The 24,943-nt window shown below is 37.8% G+C and overlaps 1 protein-coding gene and 1 long non-coding RNA gene across 11 annotated transcripts in view; one reads left to right on the top strand and one right to left on the bottom strand.

The window, feature by feature from the left end:
* The first annotated feature begins 2,000 nt into the window (after positions 1-2,000).
* Positions 2,001-2,960, top strand: LOC127529349 (uncharacterized). Its single transcript, XR_007935967.1, has 2 exons — positions 2,001-2,747; positions 2,839-2,960. It is a non-coding gene; the product is annotated as an uncharacterized LOC127529349 (long non-coding RNA).
* Positions 2,961-3,498: 538 nt separating this feature from the next.
* LOC114647909 (ryanodine receptor 1-like) overlaps positions 3,499-24,943 on the bottom strand; it is a 387,179-nt gene continuing 365,734 nt past the window's right edge. For all 10 annotated transcript variants that reach the window (XM_051932424.1, XM_051932426.1, XM_051932430.1 and 7 more), the window contains 7 exons: positions 22,822-22,968; positions 20,454-20,588; positions 20,114-20,270; positions 13,732-13,796; positions 11,388-11,488; positions 5,895-5,946; positions 3,499-4,706 (listed from right to left, as the gene is read on the bottom strand). In XM_051932424.1, coding sequence (XP_051788384.1) covers positions 4,611-4,706; positions 5,895-5,946; positions 11,388-11,488; positions 13,732-13,796; positions 20,114-20,270; positions 20,454-20,588; positions 22,822-22,968 — 753 coding nt within the window. In that variant the 3' untranslated portion in view covers positions 3,499-4,610. The remainder of the gene's footprint in view (positions 4,707-5,894; positions 5,947-11,387; positions 11,489-13,731; positions 13,797-20,113; positions 20,271-20,453; positions 20,589-22,821; positions 22,969-24,943) is intronic.

Genomic DNA, 24,943 nt, shown 5'->3' with positions numbered 1-24,943 from the left:
ATTAGAATATTCCTTATGATGGGTTTGGCTTTGCCTTGTGCCAAATGTTGTTGAGAGTGTGGATTAAGTACCACTAAAAATGGAGAGATGTTTATAAAAGAAAGGCAGCATTGTGGCACAGAGGGCAGGGTTCAAGTCCTGGGTCCTCCCTGTGCCTGAGTGGGTTTCCTCCAGGGATTCACTTTCCTCCCACAATGCCCCTGATATACAATATGTGTGTGTGTGTGTGTGTGTTAGCCCTGTGATTGACTGGTGCCTTGTCCAGGGATTTTTCCTGCCTTGTGCTTTATGCTTTCTGGGACTGGCTCCAGCTTTCCCACGACCCTGCTCAGGATAAGTTGGTTTGAAAATGGAATCTTCATGGTGTAATGAAGTGCGATTTTATCTGGTTTTTCCATCTTCAGATTCTATGGTTCCCAGCTTCCTCTGCGGGAAGTCTTAGCTCTCTGACGTGCTGAAAGATACAGTAAGTTGCCTTTTATGAATCTTTGGTCAGTTCATTAGTGAATTCCAACTGGATTGTGTCTGGTACAAGTTAATGTGGAATTACAAGATGTCCAAAGCATCTTCATCTTAAGGAGCAGCCTCATTTGTGTCCATTGCAGATTGTGGTCTTGTTACTTCGGTCATTACCAACTGCTGCGGACCACAGGTGAGGGTGGAAAGATTAACTTGTCCAATGGCTGCTATGTCTGAAAAGTTCATGTCAACCCATTGTCACGCACGAGCGCATGGGGAGCCATTTAAGGACCCGGGCCACATCGCGACAACTCATGCCGAGGGACAGAGACGGCGCAGTAACCATTCTCTTCTTGTTTCATCAGCCAGAACGAGGACTCGCCGCCATAACAAAGCCGGGAAAAAACAAAAAGCCACCATACTTCCGGGTTCCCTTCTACCCTCCAGTTCCGGGACGATGACGTCAATCTCCCGTCCTGCATAATAGTTTTCCCAGCATTCCACTGTTTAATTTCCTGTCCCCCTGTATACATTTTCCCCATTCCCTTCATACTATGTCCTATGTTGACCATTAACTTTGTATTGTGGAGACGTTACTCTTTTTGTGTTACAGTAAACTGGGGCGGAAACCCCCAAAGTTAAAGCTGTGTCGTTTGCTTTCTTCACACCATATATTCTTTTCATATTCCTCTCTTCTATCACTCATGAATGGCATCTTCAAGGATATAACTAATTTTACGGAACAAATTTGTTCCATGACCAGAATATATTTTTCTGCATTTAAAGGTGTTAATCATGTCTGCTCCATTAAATGCTGCCAATTACCAGACCAAAAGATTGCAGCATTTGCAATTAGCAAAACTATCCTTAACTTCAAATACTGGCTAAGGATATTGATATGATTTTAAGGTTTAGAGATGTGCAGAACATTATTTAAGCACCTTGAGCATGGGAAAGGCACTATATAAATAAAGTTTACTATTCATATTATGAATTACTTTTACTTTTGTTTTTTTTAACTTTGGGTTGTTTTTCACTTAATGGTTTGTGTTTACAGTGACACCAAATTTGTGGATACAAATCATAACCTTCTCACAAGTGCTGGCTTTGCATAAAGAAAAAAGTGAAAGCCTTTCACTAGGACAGCAGTTCTCAAACTGTGTTGCCATATGTGACGTAATTTCGCTATTCGTAAGAAAATTTTTAAACTTGTAGGGTAGTATCGGCAGCAAAAAATATAGGAATACATTTTATTAGGGTTTCAAAAAAACATTAGGGGGGCGCGATTAAAACCGTTATGAAAACTCAGGTCGCAAATATTTAAAGGGTGAGAAACGCTGCACTAGGATATTTCACCTTTGAGTTTGAGTTGACATTTTTGGTTTCAATTGCACACTCATTTCACTTTCTGGCCTTGACTGCTGCTACTTTCTTGGATCTCCCGGTTCTTTTCATCGTCTTTCCTTTTGTCAGCACAGTTATCAGCCCAACAGTCACTGAGTCTTGAGAACAAAGTACATACAGAAGACCTGTGCCCCTGTCGCCTTCTTTTATATGTGGTTTGCCCTTAACCACACCCATTTTGTTGTGTTGCCTAGCAATGCTAGGACTGCAGTAGTCATGTGATAGGAGAAGGAAAATTTAAAAAGTGTCAGGAAACACAACAAAATTAGAAAAAAAATCATTGCTTTGACAGTTGTGTTTATTAGCCAAGATTGCATGACCACATAAACTCTAAAATCCTAAAGAAAATTTTCATCTACTGAAGTCAGCAATTTAGTTAAACTTGATGTCAGACGCACACACTCAGACATAACAGAGAGAAGGTGTTACTGTTTTAGAATATTTTATTTTAAAACATAAGATTTCAATGTCGGGGCATGTACCACCATGACGTTTGGCAGGGGCAGCTTTTGTCCCACAGGAAAGTGCCCCATGCATGACCTCACACACAGTGAGGCCTTTCATTTATTGCTGGTGCTAAAACACCATGCAGGTATGAAAATGAAACAGTAACAGGGCCAGTCACAACTGCCAGCTAATGTAAGAACCTGATTCACTAACTAGAAAGGTACAGCAGGGAAAATGAAATTGTGTAACCCTCATAGCTGATTAAATTAGTTCATATCAAAAGAGTGTTTATAGGAGGCTAATCTGTTTTGGTTGTAATCCTGTATGCTTCCCTCCTACTTATTTCAGCACAATTTGCAGCCCAGTGTGGAGGCTTCAAACAAAATGATGAAAAGATCTTTTTTTTTAATGCTGTCTTATTTGCTACATTAAAGTCAGTCATCAGTCGTTATCCAACCCGCTATATCCTAACACAGGGTCACAGGGGTCTGCTGGAGCCAATCCCAGCCAACACAGGGCGCAAGTAAGGTAATATAACAAAAAAAAGTGAAAAAGGGAATATTTCTATACAAACCAACTAGGTGGTCCTAAGTGACATATGGAACAGTAAAATCAAATCAAAAGACCGTTGAGGGGAAAGTGAACCAGAATCAAGAAATGTGTCATATGCTTAATATCAAATGTGATTCATCCAATATTATGGGTGTTCGGATAGTTTAAACAGGAATCAATTTTTGATTATTCCCAGATTGCTGGACCTTAAAACAGCATTGAATTTCTAAAATGATAAATCCCTCTCTAACCTGAACCCTTAAACGAGATATTAATATATGCTGCTTTCAAAGTAAACACCTTATCTAAATATCTGCCAATTTTATTCTAGCAAATCTTTCTTCCAGGCATTTTCCATACAATCAAGAATATAATATTATTAATAATTCACATCAGTTAGTTATACCTGTAAACTCTCTATGTACTTAAGCCTGATAGATTAAATGAAAGCAGAGACCTAGAAAGTCTGGATTGCTGCTCCACTGCCAGAAACTCAAAAATGTCTAAATGTTGAGACTGCACCTGTGAAGCCTGGTAGTGCAACCCCACCTCTCCTCCGCTCAGTCGCCCTCAATGCCCTCCGCTTTTCAGGCTCACTTGACACAGGACTACACAGATAAGGCACATCACAGTGTATAATACAACTTGTTTGCTTTTTAATGCATATAGAATATATTATATAACTTAATTTTTATTTATTTTTTGGTTATCAGTCAAACAATAGCCTGAACTATGGCGAACTGAGGAGGGAGAAAGGAGGGCTTTTCATGAAATATTCAGAACTTCTAGGCAATTTCTTTTCTGACTCCTCTGTTGTATAATCCATTAGCTTCACTGAAGCTCTAAGCATTTAAATGGTGAAGTGGCATCCATCCACAAATTTGGGATTAAAGAGACAACAGAGGCACAAAGTCAAAATTGTACGTCTGAACAGAGAAGACTTTATACTCTATTGCTCTCAAACATCGCCCAAAAAATACAACACACACATATACACCATGTATAATGTCTTTATGCTGTGTATGCATAAAGTAACTAAATCCTTGTCTGAGGATGTATAAGGCTCATTTTCAACAATCAGCATTTTTCCCAACTTTAAAGATGTACATATATATATATATATAGGGGATTTCACCATGGAGCTAATTTTAAGTATCACCTGTTTTATACACAGATTTGATTGAAATACTAAATATTTAGTTACAATACATATTTGCATTTAGAAAAATAAATTAAGAAAGTTCCCACCTCTGGTGCTGACATGACATGTGCCATTATTATGGGCTCTGCCTGTGACTGAGAAAGTCTTAGATATCTATATCCCATGGCAAAACTGAGATGAGGTGACATCAGCCAGACACAGAGGCTTATTTACAAGGATTTCACCCTGTAACTTCCAGTTTCTGGAATTAAAGATGAATTCTGTCACATTGGCAAGGAGCTGACATGGAATTGGCTAATGTTAGGCAGCTTAGAAGATGCTCCAATGCAGTTAAACTTTAGTCCTGTTGAGTTACTTTAAGAAATATGTACAAAATCACAAAGTTCAGATTTGTGTTTCCATTTTGTTTCCCAGACAGACATACATGCACACACATGCACACACACACACACACACATGCGCGCACACACACATACACACAATCTTGTACACATACAGTTAAACACTCATTCTCCAAGGTTTAATTCAAGTTCAAAGGTGAGCGCATGTCTGTCACAGAACTGGGATTTTGAAAGCCCCGTTTTTGTTATCCAAGTTGATCTTCATATTGCTTTCGGAAACAGTCTCCCGCAGGGAAGAAATCCCAGCAGCGCTCTTGATACATTTTCCACACGTAAGATTCCTACGAGAAAAGAAAATAGATTTCATACAGATTTCTGTAAAATTTAATTCAATTTAGCACTCTTCAGAAAAGTATAAAACTATTCATTATTTAGAATTTAAGAATATATGAAGTATCTATTTAAATATGCAATAATGTAGTAACGTAAAGATGTAACTTGAGACTTGGTCTTGAGTGCTCTTGAAGCAGGTATTTTAATACTCATTTCATACACAGCTTACTAGAAGATGTCATCGTTTAAATGAAATATTAGCTGACATTTCAGACTGCTGGCTACAGATACTACTAGCTCATTTGTATTCACCTCTACAATGCAGTTTACTGAGAACAACACTCCTCCTCATCACTGCACCTGCCCCTGTTTCCCATATACTCCATGTGCTTGGTGTGGGTGTGAGTGTGTGTGTGCCCTGCGGTGGGCTGGTGCCCTGCCCGGGGTTTGTTTCCTGCCTTGCACCCTGTGTTGGCTGGGATTGGCTCTAGCAGATCCCCGTGACCCTGTAGTTAGGATATAGCGGGTTGGATAATGGATGGATGATTATGCAAAAAGTGTTTGGATCCAGGAATATAATATAACATCTTATTCTCAAATTCACAGGAGCATCCAAGAAGCATTGCGTGCAAAGTATGAAACAGACCTACAGCCAGGACACACTCACATACACACGCACACTGGTCAAAATTTGAAATCATTAATTAACATAATATGAACATCTCTGGAGATGTGGGAGGAAACCCACTACTGACCTAGGCAGAATAAACAAACCCCATAACAACCAGGTAAGATGGGGTCTGAACCAGAAGCTGACCTTAGTCCAGCAACCAGCCGTGGCTGTGACAACACCCCAGCACAGAATTCACAACCTCACATGTGGAGTTGCTCACATACAGAAATATCATTGATGCCTGTTAAGCTCACACACATATCTTTGGAGGAGTATCTGGGGGAAAACATGAGCAACATAGTGTCCATGTACCACACAGCTACAACAGGGCTGAGACATGAATAAAACTATGTCCCTGTGAGGATGTATATGTAGCCACTGAGTCACTGTGTACATGAGTTTCTGTATAGCGTATATGAAGTATGTGTTCCACTGCCAAGACTAAAGAAAATACTGTATGTCCTAAAACAGATGAATGGGTGAATGAAATAAATGACTGAGGACCTCAAAGAGCTGAACTCACCTGGCCAGTGTGTTCTGTTTCATCCTTATTGATCAAATACATTAGGAAAAACCTGAAATAAAAGAGAAATGTTTTAATAGGTTTTCAAATTAAAAGCACATCAGTTTTATAAATAAGTGAAGACCCGTCATCTTTGTTTAAATAGCTAATAGCTAAGCAGGATCTGCTCAAGTATTTTTATTGCCCTAGGTGAAGCTATAAATGCTGCCTCCACATCTATTCCTTCAACTGTAGCCAATTGTGTGACTCTCTTATAAAACTAGAATGTAGGATTACTGTAATTTTACCCTTTTATATAATATTACCTATATAACATTTAGTTAGTTTAAATGGATTATGAATTGATCGATATACTCGCAATCACTTGGGCATTTTTGATGACTATTGGTTTAAATATTTTTTAATGAATTTCACAATTATTGGCAAATGAAGCCAAAGCATGACTTAGCATTTTATATCTGTGTATATTTTATTCACAAAATGTGTAAACTAAACACAAATATAAAAATATATACATATAACAATCTAATAAGTAGGTTACTTGCTTGATGGAAGTTTACAAATAATAATAATAATAATAATAATAATAATAAGAGGGATAATTAAAGTTCTTTACAATTATAAAAATTAAAATCACTGAAAAAAATATATACACTAAAATGGCTGTTTTGTTGATACAGTATGTTTTTTCAATAATATTCAATAATTTTACAAATTATTCACTAATATAGAATGATAATAATTACAGTAACACCAGTAATGGTGCACTGCAGGATAACGTGCAGTGAATCCACTTGACTTGAGCATTCCTAGTTTTCCTCCTCTTTCTCTGTACGTTTACCATTCATTTGCTCAGAGGTTGATGCTCTTGCTGCTCCTGAGCAGCTCTTCTTTTCTCCACCCTAGTGGTCTGCTTCTTCTCATCTTTCGTTGGCATCTTTTCACATTAAAAGTGATTAAGTCAGTGTTTGTGTTGCAATTACTTAGTACATTTTCTTTAATCTTTCACTTAAGCTGGCACTTGAGACAGATTGAAGACTTAAGAATGATTTAAGATTTGAAGAGGTAGGGGAAATGACGGCGAAGGTGGTAGGGATGAGAACGGTGCTCTACACATGCGCCGCACGGCCGCCCTGCTGGCCACTGCCGAGAGTTCATTCTACAATAAAATAAAATAAAAATAAAAAGAGAAATAACCTTGGACGTCAATTATCACCCCGAAAGCAGACAGTAGACGTCACGTAGTATATGTGTACCAAATTTCAGGTCAATAGTTCAAATGGTTTGTGAGCTACAGGTGATTTAAAATCCTGGACAGACAAATGAACAGCCACGGCAGTGTATTATACAAGAAGATTAAACTGATATAATATACATAAATGCAGTATGCAATTCAATAAATGCCAAGGTTATAAAGTGTATGCTGAACAGTTAAGCAATGAGGCTGCGTCGTCAGGGCCGGATTAAGAGCTTTGGGGGCCCGTAGCACATTTCAAATTTGGGGGCCCTTTTGGTCTGCATCATCTGAAGTTTAGATTCTGAACAGTTCAAACCGGACTAAATAATTATTTTACTCTCGATTATAATAAGAATCTTATAATATTTATGTGAATTTTATGTGTTGGGCCCCTAAAGTTTTGTTGTGTAAGAAATTTACAGTTTAAAAACGTAAAGATAATATTTTTAAAGACCAGTTTTTCAATGCTACACTTTTTCATTAAATATTGGGTCCACCATTTGGGGGCCGCCGAAATTGTGGGGCCCGTAGCATATGCTGCATGTGCCTATTGGTTAATCCGGCACTGTGCGTCGTACTTGCAAAATAAAGGAAGAAATGGGAAGAAAGATATATGTACTGTATATATTGAAATTCTACATCAACCTAATATTGAAATAATAATGGAAAACAAAGAACAAACTTTCTGAAAGTAACTGAATTACACTTAATAGAATTATGTTTTTTGCTGATAGTTATCCCAATCATTTTTTTATAAAAAGTCCTTCATTAACACAACAAGCACACTATTAAAATGAAATCCTAGAAAAAAAAGAGATGTTTGAGTGCAGTTGAAAAATATGAGAACAATTTTTAATTTTAATGTATAATTTGCTTTCATGTAATTGAATTTTATATTATATTTGAATATGTATTAATGAGTGGGCGGCACGGTGGCGCAGTGGGTAGCGCTGCTGCTTCGCAGTTGGGAGATCTGGGGACCTGGGTTCGCTTCCCGGGTCCTCCATGCGTGGAGTTTGCATGTTCTCCCCGTGTCTGTGTGGGTTTCCTCCCACAGTCCAAAGACATGCAGGTTAGGTGGATTGGCGATTCTAAATTGGCCCTAGTGTGTGCTTGGTGTGTGGGTGTGTTTGTGTGTGTCCTGCGGTGGGTTGGCACCCTGCTCAGGATTGGTTCCTGCCTTGTGCCCTGTGTTGGCTGGGATTGGCTCCAGCAGACCCCCGTGACCCTGTGTTCGGATTCAGCGGGTTGGCAAATGGATGGATGGATGGATATGTATTAATGCTTGATGCAATTTCAAATTGCAAGGAAGTTGCCAGTGATGTCAACAAAGTTTTCAGGTTTGAATACTGTTTTCATATTTATAGTCTTTAAATTGACTATACGGTACAATTTACATTATTTTATATGGGATTCAGTTAAGGTTTATTGAACTGATATATCAGAGATCCATTTTATCTCCCTTCACCAGGACTGGAGTAACGTTTAACATGTACGAGTCGCTGATATGCCTCCCATTGAATTGAATACTGTTTATCAAATAAATTTCAGTTGAAAAGTTTACATTACTCACTGGGGAGTAGTTTTTTGTTGTTACTAAGAATCACTGAACTGTTCTTATGCCCACTCAGGATGGCTTAAGATAATCTTTCTTAAGTTTTTTCTGTACCATGTCTCTAATAAGGTGTGTCACTGACTTGTTCTGTAGATGCATTGCATGATTAAATAGCCATTAGTGGGAAAGAGAGGACTTTAAATGACATCTCTGAAAGTAAGTTCTTGAGGAAGGAGTGGCACTATTGCACAATGAGGACCTCTTAATGAGTTATACAGCTAACAAAAGGGTTGCGCTCTGTTTATTGAGATTAGACTCCACTCTGACACTTTGACAAAGGCCACTTCTGAACCTCCACTTAATAGTAGGAAATTTACTATTGTGAAATCGTAATCTTTGGGCATTTTTTGAATGATTCCAAAACATGTAGTCATTGTAACTGTGAATAATAATAATAATAATAATAATAATTGTTGTTACAATTTTATCAGTAACTTTAATGATTCATGGTCCAACTATAAACAAATTTAGCTTGTTATTACACTTTATTCTTTAAAGAAATGCATTCTTGCAACCTTAATGATACAGCAACTAATTCAAGATCACACATTGAGTCAAAGAGATCTAAAAAGGAAGCCTTATAATTTAATATTTAACACCTTGATTATTAAACCTCATTGACCAAAATGTAAAAAATCTATTAATACTGCCAAGTCATACTGATAACAATGTCAGCAAGTTTATCATTTTAAATGAAGAATAATGACATCCATCCACCAATTTTCTATAATGTCTTGCCAAAATACTGTAAGTACTGCATAGAATAATGTATTTCTTCCATTTGAACTGATGAAGGGTCACAATTCCCGTCAACAGCCTTTAGATATTTCTGGACTGTTCCTACTTCATTGCAGACTAGCCAGGGAATACAGTTCCTCCTGCAAATCCTGAGTATGCTTTTGGGCCTTCAAAAGGAGTCCAGGGTGATGCTCAATATATGTTTAAAATAACTAGACTGGTTTCTATTGATTCTAATTGAATCTAATTTTGCTGCTTTACTCATGTCTTTTGGTCACCACTAAGACTTTGTGGGCATTTACTGCTACAATATTAATAAAACTGCTACTGCAGCTGCAACAATATTTTAATTCATTTCATGATTACTTCCACACTTAATTTTTACAAGACCCTGAGGGACTACCGAGTCCAAATACCACTCAGCAGCAGCATAAAAATCACACTTTCCATAAAAAGCAAAAAAGTATAGTCATAGTCTTCCCAATTTCAAAAATGAAAACAAAATAACCTTAATAATTATTATTAATAATAATCTGAGCATATAGGCACTATCCTGTAATAGAGTACTGCCCAGATTTTAAATAAAGATTACATTTGGAGAGATATTTTTTGAATTATGGAGCCAGGAAGAGACCTCCTGGTCTGAAGTGTTTTGTGTACCACAGAGCCTTCTATTGTGACAATATATTTCTTGAGTCTGATATTGCACTGTTCTGTAATATTATTACCATAAATAAATGAGAGAATTGCTGGTTCATACAATAATAATGTACTTATCCAATTATTGGATCACAGGAAACTGGAGGCTATGCTGACAGTGTTTGACACAGGTAGGAACTAATGTTGGATAGGGCACTAGCCCATCACAAGGCACATTTACTAACATAGTCACAACCTCCCACCACCTTTATATCTTCAGGACACTAGAAGAAATCAAAGTACCCAGAGAAAACTCATTCAGACATGAGGAGAACTCCCATATTCAGTCCAGAGATTTAGAGCTGTGAGGCTTCAGCATTGAGCATTACGCTACTGTGCTCACCAAAATAATAATTCTATTACTATAAGAGCATTTACAATAAATTTTCTGAAGCTCCAGAAATTATTTAATACTTTCAACATCATTATACAACAGAAAATGGTTGAAATTATTTTAACCTAGTCTCCTTATGTTGTTGATGAGGAAAAGATGCACTGATTTTTAATAAGATGCAATTTTGGGGCTGCACTGCTCAGCATTATAGCATTAGAAAAGGCTTTAAAATGCAGGAGTGGCTATGGCTTTTGTGTAAGATTGGCTGTAATTGTATGTCTGATCCACTTTTGGACCTGTGCCTGATGGTTTAGTGCTTGGTGGTCCAGACTTGTGACATGAGTCAATACTAATGGGGTGTATTGCTCTTATTATTAAACATTTCAGGTGTCCTGCACAGTGACTTTATGCCTTGTTCTCAAAAATAGTGCAGGATAATTAAAACTAACTCATACTGACAACTGCATGAGCATACCCAATGTGTGTTTCTTATGTAATTTACTAATTATATATTTAACGTATTGTGTTGTACTCATTGTTTCTTGTTGGTATTTTCCTACTGTCCATAGCCGATGTGGGACTTGCAAGCAAGAATCTTATAGTACTGGTACATATGGCAAAACATGTGAACTTAATCTAGAGGGTAAAGTTGTGACTTTTTAGTTAGTCCTGTGTCATGACACTAAACTGTAACTTTATCTACAAATTCTTAAGAAAACGTAATGTTTAAACACTAAATGATTTTGGGAATTATGACATTATACAAACCCACCCCATGACAATTAATTTATCTAAGAACACTGGGAAATCTCAAATTAAGTTTTTGAAAAACAAGCACAATTTAATACAGTTCTCTATAAAAATCCTTACATGTAATTTGCCAGGTTATGCTCTTCCAGTGTGTGCGTCTCAAATCCATGCGGCGTTGTGTCAAAGTAATCACTGCCAATTCCACAGATGAAACATTTTGTCTGTTAATTTGAAGAGGAAAATAAAAACACAAGTGAGCAAATATGAGGACATGCAGTAAGTGCACTTGCAACAGCCTAAATGTAAAGATCACATTTTCTGTGTTCCTTTATGCTAATATACAGGATATAAGCAAAAGAAATGAGTTGACATGGTGCACTAAAATAAATGCAGGTGGCGAATGTGTGCACACAGTAAAAATGCATGTAGAAACAAATGCACACAGCTAACGGGTTGTTCATTGTATCAAGTACAGCTGCTGTGGAAAAGAGTGCAGAAATTTAATTTAGTGGACACTTGCAAAAATGACAAAATAATTTCTCCTACATGTTTCAAAGTAGTTCACTTTGTGATAACATGACCAATACTTTCAAAAGGTTTGTGGGTCTAAGTTGATGCCGCTCTTGCCTCCTGAAACACTGCATTGGATTAAGTGGGTTTAACAATACTGTATATGTATGTTTAGAGCCAGCAATTTGAAACACGGAGAAAGGTCAGGCAAAAAGTGGTGCCTTGACTCGTGTTTGCTCAGCAATGTTGTCAGTGACAGAGAAAACAGCTGTACATTCTGCAACTGAAGCTAGAGGACAGAACACCTGCTATTAAATCCATACAAGTATCTTTCAGATTTGCACATAATTTTAATTATAACCAATTGACACGAGAAATCAGTATACTAACTTAAAATTCCCCTTCTCATGTAATTTCCCACCATCAAAAAATGTCAGATGTTTGGTAGCATTTTGTTTAAAAAATATGCAAGTTTTCTATCAACACTGTAAGACTAAATTACCATACCATTAGAGTAAGATGGCTATGCAGCAGCATCTAGAAGGAAGACATCTAGGTTTCACCAATGACTCACCAGAGTCCACAAGGTGAGCTATGACCGACCATAAACTGTGTACAGTTGTGGTGTGCTACCAAATTTACAGCCTTGTTGTTTTATTACATTGGTTTTGAATATGGGCCTGTTCTAATATGTTTCCTGCTATCTGTGTAACATAATCATTTTTACTATACAACAAACCGCAACAAATTTATAGCTCTTTACATGTACCAACGAATGCATTCTAGCCTGACAATGACAAGAAAAAAAGGCTTCTTGTCGTTTCTTACACAAAAAAAAAAAGTGACATTATTTAATACTATAGGCTTCCTGTTGCATTCTTCCTGGATGTGTAATACCTTATAAATATTTAAATTAAATAAATATTAAATCAGTGAAACCCTAAAGGTGACCTGCACCTAATTACAGTATATTACAAAACACCTAACTTTACAACTTCTTCCATTTTATTTGGGTAAAAGTCTGTCCACTATTTAATGGAACCTCCATCTTTCCTCAGCTATGCCAATACTGATGCTCTGTGTAAGAGAGGCAGAGCCGGTTATACTTCCTTAGAAGGCTGGCGTCCTTCAACATCTGCAATAAGATGCTGCAAATGTTCTATCAGATGGTTGTGGCGAGCTCCCTCTTCTACGCGGTGGTGTGCTGGGGAGGCAGCATTAAGAAGGACGCCTCACGCCTGGACAAACTGGTGAAGACAGTAGGCTCTATTGTTGGCATGGAGCTGGACAGTTTGACATCCGTGGCAGAGCGACGGGCGCTGAGCAGGCTCCTGTCAATCATGGAGAATCCACTGCATCCACTGAACAGTGTCATCTCCAGACAGAGGAGCAGCTTCAGCGACAGACTGCTGTCACCGTCCTGCTCCACTGACAGACTGAGGAGATCATTTCTCCTCCAAACTATGCGACTCTTCAATTCCACCCGGGGTGGTAAACATTAACATTATACAAAGTTATTGTCTTTTTTTACCTGCATTTTTATTACTCTTTAATTTGATATTGTTTTTTGTATCAGTATGTTGCTGCTGGAGTATGTGAATTTCCCCTTGGGATTAATAAAGTATCTATCTATCTATCTATCTATCTATCTATCTATCTATCTATCTATCTATCTATCTATCTATCTATCTATCTATCTATCTATCTATCTATCTATCTATCTATCTATCTATCTATCTATCTATCTATCTATCTATCTATCTATGCTATTGCCATTTTGGCAAGCTACGAAGACAAAGTAGGACCATACAAAAATATCTAATGTAGCATTTTAATGAGAAAATCTTGTACATCAAGTGTAACACTGAGTAATATAATGATTTTATACATACTGTGTTTTTAATTTAGTTTTAAGTTGTAACTTTGGTCGGCATACTTTTGACTGCTGACATACCTCCATGTCTTCCTTGACTTGTTCTTGCTGATCTCTTAATTCTCCAAAGGCATCAATGATCAAACCTGAAAAGTGAAGAGGTAGTGTCAGCATATTTATTATCTTGCTACAGAGTAGCTCTTGCTTTTTTTTTTATTTGAGGAAAAGTACTAAAAACCTAATAAAGTAGTGATAATATGTTAATACAAGTTATTATTATTTTTCTTTAGATTTATTACATTTTGTCCTTGCCACTACCTTTCCATCTTCACTTAAAGTTTTGTGTGGTAAACTGAGGTCTGCTGCTGATTAAATAAATAATCGCCACACTCATGTCTTGGTAGGAGGTGGCATGGTAGCGTGGCGAGAACGGTTCCCGGGCACAATGTGGGAGTGGGCAGTTCTACACCAGGTGCATAAGTGTAGGATCATCTGTGACCCAAATTGGTGCTGGGAGCTGCTAATCAACACAGTTGTGCCACGTCCCCATTTTAAAAGGGGAAGCATGAGTGCAAGGAAGAAAAAAAAGGAACGAGAAAGGAAAACTAAAGGAGGTTAAAGACAGAAGAAGCCTGGAAGTGGAAGGAGTAGTTGCGGGAGTGAGTGAGCTGAGGAGAGCAGGCCCCAGGGTGAGAAAGCAGGCAGCTGAGAAGTGAGCCCTGAAGAAGAGTGTGTGGCCGACACTCAAGGGGGGAGTTTGGATGGAATGAGTCGCTCCAGCTGAATTGTTCCAAGAAGCGGGCGTGACTTGGAGTTTGCACGGCCCGCCTTTGAAGACTGGGAAGACAGTGGGGGTTGAGGAGGCTTGGGAGGAGACCCCAGCATAAGCACCCTGGCCGTTGGGGACCCAAGTCTTGGTCCAGCGAGGGAACCTGTCTGTCTGGGATGGCAAGCAACCAGACTCTAGGAAGGTCAGCTGTGTTTGCTGTTAGGGCGATTCCTCTGCTGCAAGGCCCACACAGAATAAGCAGGGGAACCACCAGTGTTAAAAGAAGAAGGAACTGGGTTTTAAAAAAGGACTGTTTATTTATCGGGATTATTTTAACCTCCACCTTTTCACCTGTTTTTATGGATTATTTATTTATGGAACTCTGAATTTTGTAGCACTGCACTTTCTTTTTGAACACTTGTTTTTGTTTGATGGTTTTTAATAAAAGTACTGAACACTTTTGCACCTTCCATTGCTTCAGGTGGTGTCCTCATTTGTATAGCTCATCCTGGTCATGACTATTGATGGTGTCGGGTTCAAAAGGCTTCCAAAGGAGAAGAAGGAGCTTGGAGCCAGACCAGCACCATCTCATTTTGACAGCACAATTGTCTTTTATGCACGTCCTCATATTATTAAACCAGAAGCTGTATAGAATTCCTCCTGAGCATAGTGTTTCACTTTGCACAAATTCAGCCCCTCTACCTCATAGAATTTAACACTGATTTCTGCCCATATTGTGGACCAAGAAAAATAAGCCCATCATTCAATCAAACTAAAGGAACATTTTCTTGTCTTACTTGATCATTTATTGTTTCTTGGCTGTGTGTGCTCACATATAAGAGATAATTCACTTGTACACATAATCGGAGGCAACCCTTGTGGCTGCACTTCACACCCAGATAAATCTACAGGAGAACAAAACAGAACAAAAATGTAGCTTTTGTTTCACAAAATAAACACTGGGGGATACTTTAAAGGAGGACTATCTGATGGGATGCCTAGTTTACTTACCCCCCTCCCCCCAATAGTCCCACCATAAAGTTAACTTTTTATCTTCTATCTCTTTTATCTTCGCCTCTCTCATCCTCCCTCTATCACACCTTCTTCTGCTTCCCACTGGTTTAGTGATCAGCTGTTTCAGTCTCAGCTCTGCACTCAACTGTCCCCTGGCAAAGAAGAGGCTTAACTACAGTGCAAGTCCATTATCGCCTAAACTCAAGAAACAAATTCGAGATCTGGGGAAACTCTCCATTTGCTCAAGGAGTACCAGGCTACAACAGCCATAGCAGCTCTTTGTGCCATCACACCTCTGTGTTTCCCACTGTAATTAAAAGAAAACAGTCTGCATTATCCAAGGCAGATAACTTTGCCCACGGGCCTGGAGGGCCACAATGGTTGTAGGTTTTCATTCCAAATAGTTTTTTGATTAGAAGACCATCATCGCTGATAATGAAATGTGATATTTAACTATATTGTTTGTTAGTGCTTTCCTTTATCCAAAACAATTTCCATATGTTTTATAGGCCAGAACAGATTTGCATTTCCCTATCCTACCTTTTTTCTCTCATTTATTTCTAAACAGTTTATTAACACAGATGCCTCATGATGCACATTTATCATTTTAAATGGGACAAACTTAACTGGAGAGCTGGTGGTTTCTTTCTTATTTGAATTTTGCTATTAACTGTGGTTGGTAAGAAAACAGGAAACAATTAAACCTAAATGCAGCTGCTTAAAACTAAAATAGGCAATTATTGGTTCTGCATCATAACAAGCAAGTTCACTAACGTTAAGCCCTAAAAACATATTGCTTAAGCAGCAAATAAATGGTTTCAAATTAAGAAATTGGCTGGGGTAAAAACCTGCAGCAACTTCAGCCCTCCAGAACTATGAGTGAGGATCCTTCCTCTATAATGTAATTAAAATTTAAAACTACAAACAAACCACATAATAAAATACCAAGTTTCATTATCTACTGTACTAGGCCTGGCTTCTAATTAAGATAATGGCTGGAATGAAGATCTGCTGCCACTGTGGCCCTCCACGACCGTGAGTGAAGATTCTTGATGTAAGGGAGAGCAGCTTACCTTCTGGGAACGTATGTCCTACAAGTGGCTAAGACATGTTGCCAGCTTTGTAGTTCCCTCCTCAGACTCACTGTCTTTCACTACAAGGAGAGGGTCAGGCATTTCTGCTATTTGCCGGATATCCTGCCCCAGTATCCTGGGGGAGCATAATATTCCCTTCCCTCTGGGCTACTTCTTCCTCCCTTCCAACACCCCTTCAAAAACTTCCTGTCTCAATTTGTTTCTCTTAGGCTTTTGCCTCCAGCTGCTGCCTTGGAATGGCTCACAGAAAATATGAAGGGGTATACCAGTATTTACAGGACCACTCCTTCTGCCAGTGCAGCTCTCTCTCTTGCCTGAAGGCTGACTGTAGAACTTATCCCTATACAGTGCTTTTCTGGAGGCCACCTTGCTCCTTTTAACCTTTGATTAGCTAGGCATCACCTCTAAAAATGTATACTACTACTTTATTAATGTACCTTATATCCTGGCTGTTGTTTTGACCTTTTCATGCTACAGAAATAACTGATATGGCAGTATTTTAACTTGTGAGTGGCAGAGATTAATTAAAGATAAATGACAGAGCACAGTCTAAAACAATAGTGGGAGTTAAATGCATGGGATGTGCATGAATCAGAATTATAACAAAATAGGAAAAAACCTAAATCACAAAAAGAAATTAAACTAGAAAGGACTGAAAACCTGAATTAGAATTTTTTATTAACTGTTTATGAATGTATTTTTCTTTTTCTAGAATCCTTAGCTTTACTTGTATGTAAGATTGAGTCAATATTCTTAAGCACAGCATGTCTTTAAATAAATTGTTGTCATGCCACTTTATGCCACGTGGAATCACAATGTGCAAATCTGGAGACAACAACTACTACAGTATTCAGAATTGTGGAAACAAAAGAAGCTGAGAATAATGTAAAAATAGTAAAGAAGTAATTAAAAAAAGATAACAAATCATTACACATTAAGTTTAAAGTTATCATCCAGGCAAATACCTCAGAAAATAGTATGCTTAAAATCCCAATTTTCGTACCTGACGTGATCTATTATTGCCATAGACATATCTGCCACTTTGTGGTGGTGTTCACTTACAAGGGCACTACATGAATTAAATTTAATGATCAAGTGTTGGAATAGTACGTTAGCACAGCTGTAAGCACTACTGTGCTGCTTATGGCACTAGGTACCTGGGTTAATTTCCTGCAGGATATTGACTGCATGGGTTTCTATATTCCCTGCATGTCAACATTGTATTTCTCTGAGGACTTCAGCATGAAGTGGGGTGTTTAATGACAGTCAGAGTACAGGATGAAAAAACAGAGTAGCAATGCTCTCATGCAGTGATCATCAGGTCTTACAATTCCTCAGATTCTGCTATTTGAAATTATGCTTAAGATTCTGTGTTGGCATATATTCTGAGAATACTGCATACAAGTTCTGCCAAATGCATTCATGGTACAAGTATCACTGTTATATACAGAGACAAAAAGTACAAAGGAACTGCATAGTAAATCTTATGCAACAGTAGTATGAGGGCTGAGTGAACACTAGCTTGAAATTCTGTCTATGTGTGATGCCTTGGTTAACACTAGAATTAGCAAAGCCTATGAAAAAACTTGTAAATCTGGCCCACCTTAAATCACTTCGCACCACTCCGTCAGCGTCTTTTGTCTTGTAAATTATCAGCGTCAGATCGAGGGTGTATTTATGCTGGTGCTGTTATTTAGGGTCAGATCAAGAGGGGAGGGAGATAAATTTACACCTGATCTGTTCGTTTTCAAATAATATTGCATTAGTGTGATGATGTTTTCTGATTGGTACTATCCATCCAGATCAGAGAATTTCCAGTGCCATTGTCTCAAAACACCACTCACATCTACAGTTATTCCCAGTTTCAGATAAAAAGTAACCATGTCAAATCCCTTTGGGGTTTAGTATGTATCGTGATTGTGACTGAGAGAATAAAAGTGAAAAAAATGCTCTTTTACAATTACTATAAATTTACAGAGGCTGTTACAGATGCAAATCAAATGTATGTTTTTATTGTATAATATTAACAATAAGAGCAGCTCACTACTCAAAATGGTAAATATATGAAACAGTCAGGATCAAACCGGGGACTCGATCACAAGTCAGCAATTCTTACCGCTACACCACAGAAGCTGTTGCATCAACCTTGAACCTTTTTGAAAGTGTTTATTTGATCTTTGGACTTCAGGCTTTACACATTATATAGTTTATGCCTACATTTTGTCATTTATTACTAAAATATGAAAAATGTGTCTGTTTTAATGATGTGTTGACACAGATTATTGTACAAATGGAACACATATGAAATGCATGTGTTCCAAATAACAATCTATTATTTACATTCTAAAACTCCACCACTTCACTCCCAGATAATCAAGGCTGGAACTGTGAGAACTTTGTGCCTGTTCTGCGGCGGTGGGGGGATGGCATAGTAGGCTGCATGCTGCTTGTCTTGATCGGCACATTTACAAAACAGAAGATGCTGACGGAGAGGTGCAAATGAATTTAAGGTGGGCCGGATTTACGAGTTTTTTCATAGGCTTTGGTAATTCTAGTGTTAACCGCATCTGGCATACACCTTCTTGAACCCAGGAAAACTGATAGTCATACAACAAAATGGACAAGGTTGAATGAGGACACAAAAGAGCAAGAGCTGGTGTAAAAAGTGCTTAGTGATTTTATGAAACAAATCTGTGTCCATATCAAATAAAGTGTGGTGCTTGTTCCCAATAAATACAGGTAAATAAATAATCCACAATAAAAAAAACATTCTGTGATGAAGTTTAAATCAGCAAGGATCAAGGATCAAGAAATCAAGGATAAAATCAAGAGTCAGAATTGCCTGTTTAATTATGTCCAGTGCTCTTTTTAGTGCCCGTCTTGCCACACTCAACCATCTCAGGTATGCTCAATGATGACAGGACCTTGGTGAAATTCGGTCCAGTCAACCCCCATCCCAACCACCATCACTCCACATCAGCTCAAAACATGCTGAGCCCAGCTCTCTCTCTCTCTCTATTATATATATATATATATATATATATATATATGTGTGTGTGTGTGTGTGTGTGATACAGTACCAGGCAAATAATACAATGTTATTCTGATTAAACGCAAGGGGTTGGAGAGGCTCTTTTGTTTGACTTTTACCTCATAAATAAGAAAAGCATTAAATAGATAGAACTTTATTTGTCCGTGGTGCATTTGGCATTCCATTGTAAATAAAAATAATAATAATATGATAATTTTTTTTTGTATAGCACCTTTAAATAAGAAAAAAAGACAGTTTAAGCACATTCTCAGCCTTGATTCTTTTTATGCTCTTTTAATAATGTTTCATACCATATATGACTATTGCTAGTCTTTGGGTTTTGATTTCTTGTTCAAGTCTCCAACCTCTACCCCTGTAGATATATTAAAAATAATTACCACGAGATGTTCTTTCGTTAAGCTTTCTCGTGGTCACAAAACATAACTGATGACTGGCATATCACAAGAGGGCAAAAACAATAAATTCACCTCAGTGAAAACAATTTGCCATGTATTCAATCTTATTTCATCAGTGTCTGACAGCCTTTCTTCTCACCTTGGATGATGGCCAATAGGATAACAATGACAAAGAAAAAGAAGGTGATGTCGAAGACAACTCTATACAGTTCATATTCATCTCCAGCAGGATCTTCAATCTCATCCCCTATACCTCCACCAGCCCTTACTCCCACATACATGTGGAAAAGGTAACACTGGAAAAGAAAATGACAATGGCTGTCAATGGGCAGAAAGTAGTAGCATCAAGGTTGATAGCCTATTAAATTCTTCATTCAGTCCACATTGCAGACAATGTAAAAAAAATAAACAAGCACTTCAACATCTCTTCCATTGCAAATTGACAGATTTCAATGTTTATTCACAAGATTCACTCTTACCGTCATCATGTCATCACACTTCATATCTGGCTCATCCTCATCCTCACTTTTGTTGTAGAATTTGCGAAAGAAATTGAAGGCAACCACCGTGTACAGATAGACAACCACTGCCAGTAGGCCCACAGTCATCATCAGCTGAGAGAAAAGTCAAAGGAAGAGATGAGCAAATGGGAAGGAGTAGGCTAATTTAGTGGAGTATGGGTATTTGACATAGCTAATGAATTTAACTAAAAAAGCTAGAAGGAATTATAAGAACTGGTAGTGAAAGCACATCAAAAACACATTTAAAATAACAGTATTTATGGGTCTGTTATAATTACGGTGTAAGATCACCACATCCACATAACTGTTGTCACACACGCGTGTTTAGGAGACAACTAAAGGGATTGAGTACATGTAATACCACGCCAGACCAGGGGGTGGCGAAGTGCACTAATTCTCCCTCTCGATCTTTTGCAGACCATTCTAGAGAAATCCCGCCCGGCTCTGGGGCAGCCAATGATGTCACTTCCAGTTCCGGTCCTGGTGACATCATTTCCTCTACTGGCCTTTAAAGCTGCCATCTTATGTATAATGAATCAGTTCTGTTTTGGACTCAATTGTGACAACATGTCTATGATTTTGCAACAGTTTTGCAGCTGGGAAAAATTATACGGGTGGCTGCCCTAACCCTTCGCAATGTCTTATGGTGTTTCTTCTTACACTGTTTTTTGGGAAATTTTGGCTTCCTTAGAAATGAATCTCTCTCCTAGAGTATTTAAATCAAATAATACAAGCAGAGCAGATGGAGGGTGATATATTCTCTGCTCAGCATGAAAATGGTATGTTACATATAAATGAAAAATAGAGTCAGGACACAGATTATTCAGTTTAATTCAAGTTCTTTAACATTGTTCAGATTTGGTTGGCTTAGACTGCTGGATGCATGCCTTAACGGCTGACAGACAGGCAACTCTGATATCTTACAAATTTTCCACTCTAGTTTACAATGAAGACACCATAGAAAAAACATCAAGTACTTCCCATATTCGTGTCCTGTATAAAACTCACAGACATGGAAATGATCTAAATTTAATTTAGACTAAAGTTGTGTCCAGTATAAATATATAGTAAATAATTCAGTCAGTTAAACTACATTTAAGGAGATTGGTAAAATCAGGGAAAACACCACCAAGGCAAGATTTATAGGAAAAAAATCCCATAAAAGGCAAACATTTTCATTATGAGATTAATGTATGAAAATGTAACCTTTTTATTTGACAGAAACAGAAATCATCTTCATCTAGGAAGGAAAATTTAAGCAAGAGTTTGTAATTGTACCTGAAATGGAAACCTATTAAGCAGTGAGGCTGAGCATTCAAGGGCTGGTGCTCAGACATGAGATTGTGGACCCTGAGGATGAACCCCATCTTAATCCTAGAAGTATCAGAAAAGGTGATGTCTTTAATTAAAAACATTGCATATGAGTCTCCGAAGGACCTGTGATGGCACTGCCCACACTTATCATACTAAAATATAAAGATACTTAACAACCAGGCTATCAAGGATCTTCTTTAGCTAAGTGCTGCCTAGGTCTGAGAATAAAGGTTTCATCCTATTTTGGGGAATGAACATTAAATGGTGGTATGGGTAAAGCCAGTATTAGTTATACTACGTGTTAATACAGTACATTTGATTTATTCACTTACAAGAACAAGACAGACACTGCTTTCATGTGAAAAAATTAAACATTAAATTTCAAACACTTTCATGTTATGCTCAAGTAATATAGTTTTAGATCTGATGTTTATTTAAATATGGAAATGGAGTGGCATATATAATCAATTACTTTAACTCCATTTTTAATACCTTCTTATAATTTGAATTTCCTTACTTTTACAAGGCCTACATCCCATGATTCTTTACAACCTTCCACAACATAATCCCACCAATTCTAAACTGGTAGATAACCAGCTCTGTAAGTGGGGAGATTTAGACAAATATTGAATTACTTCTTCTGCATTTAATTAAATATTACAAGTAAAAGTGCAGATGTGGTCAGGTAAAAAATGTTTTAAAATCAAACTATGCTTTACCCATTCATCCATCTTGAAACTCTCTAATATTATTAAACATCATGTTTTCCAAATGATTTCCAAGAAAACGAAGGGTATTTTCATACTTAACAAAATATCAAGAGAATCACCGACAGTTGGAAGAAAACTGTGCTTGTGATCAAAATAGAAACAACTGCAGAAATTATTTTTGGTGATTGAGACACTTCCAGCTCTCACTGTTTCCACTCTCACGCACCTCAAATCTTTCTTTGTCTCATTATCCCCACCTCTCTCAATGCATATTGTATTCCCTAGTCTGTATACTTTTATACCTGTTTTCCATTGTGTGTTACAGAAGACAGAATGGTACGCAGAGTCTTGACTCCCATGGCAATGTCCAGCAGATGTGAAGCAAAGAAAAAATTATTGTAGTGGCCAAGCAATGACATTACCATGTACCAGGCAAGGTACAGGAAAGACTGGTGAGAGAAACACAGAGAAAAGGAGGAAAATAGATTATTAATGAAGAACAAAAAGAAGAAGAAGAAGAAGAAGACAAAATTCTCTGCATTTAGAATGGAATGTAAAAAGTCAACCAAGGGCTAACAAGCCAAAGTGACCAATGTCTGTAAAACACTAACTGTGAGATGAATGTATTAGCAAACAAACTGTGTTAAGATCTAAAATTAAGATAATAAATACAAAAAACAACTGTCAATTAATAGAACTGCACTCCTGTCCTGTACAATGAAAGTCTTTAAAATTAAAGATAATAATATAGATCTGCGGTGGGCTGGCGCCCTGCCCAGGGTTTGCTTCCTGGATTGTGCCCTGTGTTGGCTGGGATTGGCTCCAGCAGACCCCCGTGACTCTGTAGCTAGGATATAGCGGGTTGGATAATGGATGGATGGATAATATAGATGTGAGGATCTTGGAAATACAGCAGTAAATCAAATGTTATGGTTCACCAGAGTGACTACAGTAGGCTACAAGCTCTTTATATGCCCTGTGATTCTTGCTCTAAGTCACTGGGCACGATTTTGTGTTGGTAATAATTGAAATAAGTATATACCCAGGTGAGAGTTGTCCATAAGTTTATTGTCTACTTGTAACCCAAGACTTACGCAGGCCTATATTGTCTGAACAGCAGTTTATGTTTTGAGTCAGCAGATGTACTGCCAATCCAGACAGTTACGTAAGGTGAGGATTGTTTCAATTAATGGTCTATAAAACTGAAAAAGCACTTATTATAAGAGGTTAAATCAATTAAGATAACAGAGAAAAACATACGTTGTCAATCTTTTTTGAAAAAAGAGGTTATATTTTAATCCCAGCTATGAATGTGAGTAATAGCTGTGCCAAGATATTTAAATAAATGCACCCTTCTTAAACAGACACAATTTATAACCAGGGAAATGAGGCGGCTTCCTAAAATTCACAATCCACATTATTTAAAGCACAAAAAATGGCTACCTGGCCCACTTTCATTTTACAATTGTACCTCATCACCATCTGTGATCAGGCCAAATAAGGTAGTGTTCTCGAATTTTTTGAGGACAAAACACACCATTAAGTGGACCCTGTGCTCCTTTTTTAGTATCTGATGTCTATTTCCGATAGATCCAGAGGTATGTGTTTATGTTAAATTTTAAACTAAAACCTAAGAATAGAATCTTGGCATAAGTACATGAAAAGTATAACTATTACAAAATGTTAGTGGGCAAATCCTACTGTGTGTTCTGGTGTGGAGAGATGTCAAAAGTGCACCAGACAAGCATTGGGGTCACCCAAAGATCAATGTGGGGCACTTTCTTCTTTTCCCTATAGAACCTACTCAATAGGTCCAATTCAGTCTCATGGTTTCATTTATCAGTGCTATGCTGATGACACAGTTATATCAGTCATTCTCTCCAGACGACCACATGGATACAGCTGGAGTATCTGTTTGACTCACTGATATTGGAAACTGAATGAAGGAATATCATCTCCAGGTCAACCTGGCAAAAATGGACCTTCATGTTATTCCAGCTTATCCATTTATTTAGCACCCCATCTCTGTTTAGCTTAGCTCACCATCACTCACAACCACTAAGTCAGTATGTGACCTTGGAGTGGTGATTGATGACCAGCTGTCTTTGTATCTCAGAATATGCAGTACAACTGTTGGTCCCGGTTTTGGTCTTGTCATGTCTGGACTACTTCAGCTCTCTGCTGGCAGGAACACTAGCATGTGTCAGTATGCCACTGCAGATGACTGAAAATGTAGCATCATGTCTGAGGTTCAACCAACTGAGGCAGGTAACTGTCAATCCTCACTTCAAATCACTGTACTGGCTTCCTGTAGCTACACATGTTACGTTCAGGTCCTTGATGCTTGCCTACAGAGTAATCAGTGTGTCTGCACCTGTATATATTGAGACATTTCAGAGTTTCTATCCTTTTTCTCAACCATTC

This window comes from Erpetoichthys calabaricus, chromosome 1, assembly GCF_900747795.2.
Source record: "Erpetoichthys calabaricus chromosome 1, fErpCal1.3, whole genome shotgun sequence".
Classification (NCBI taxonomy): Eukaryota; Metazoa; Chordata; class Cladistia; order Polypteriformes; family Polypteridae; genus Erpetoichthys; species Erpetoichthys calabaricus.
Note: the sequence above shows the minus strand (reverse complement) of the source record. Positions and strands in the feature narration are given on the sequence as shown.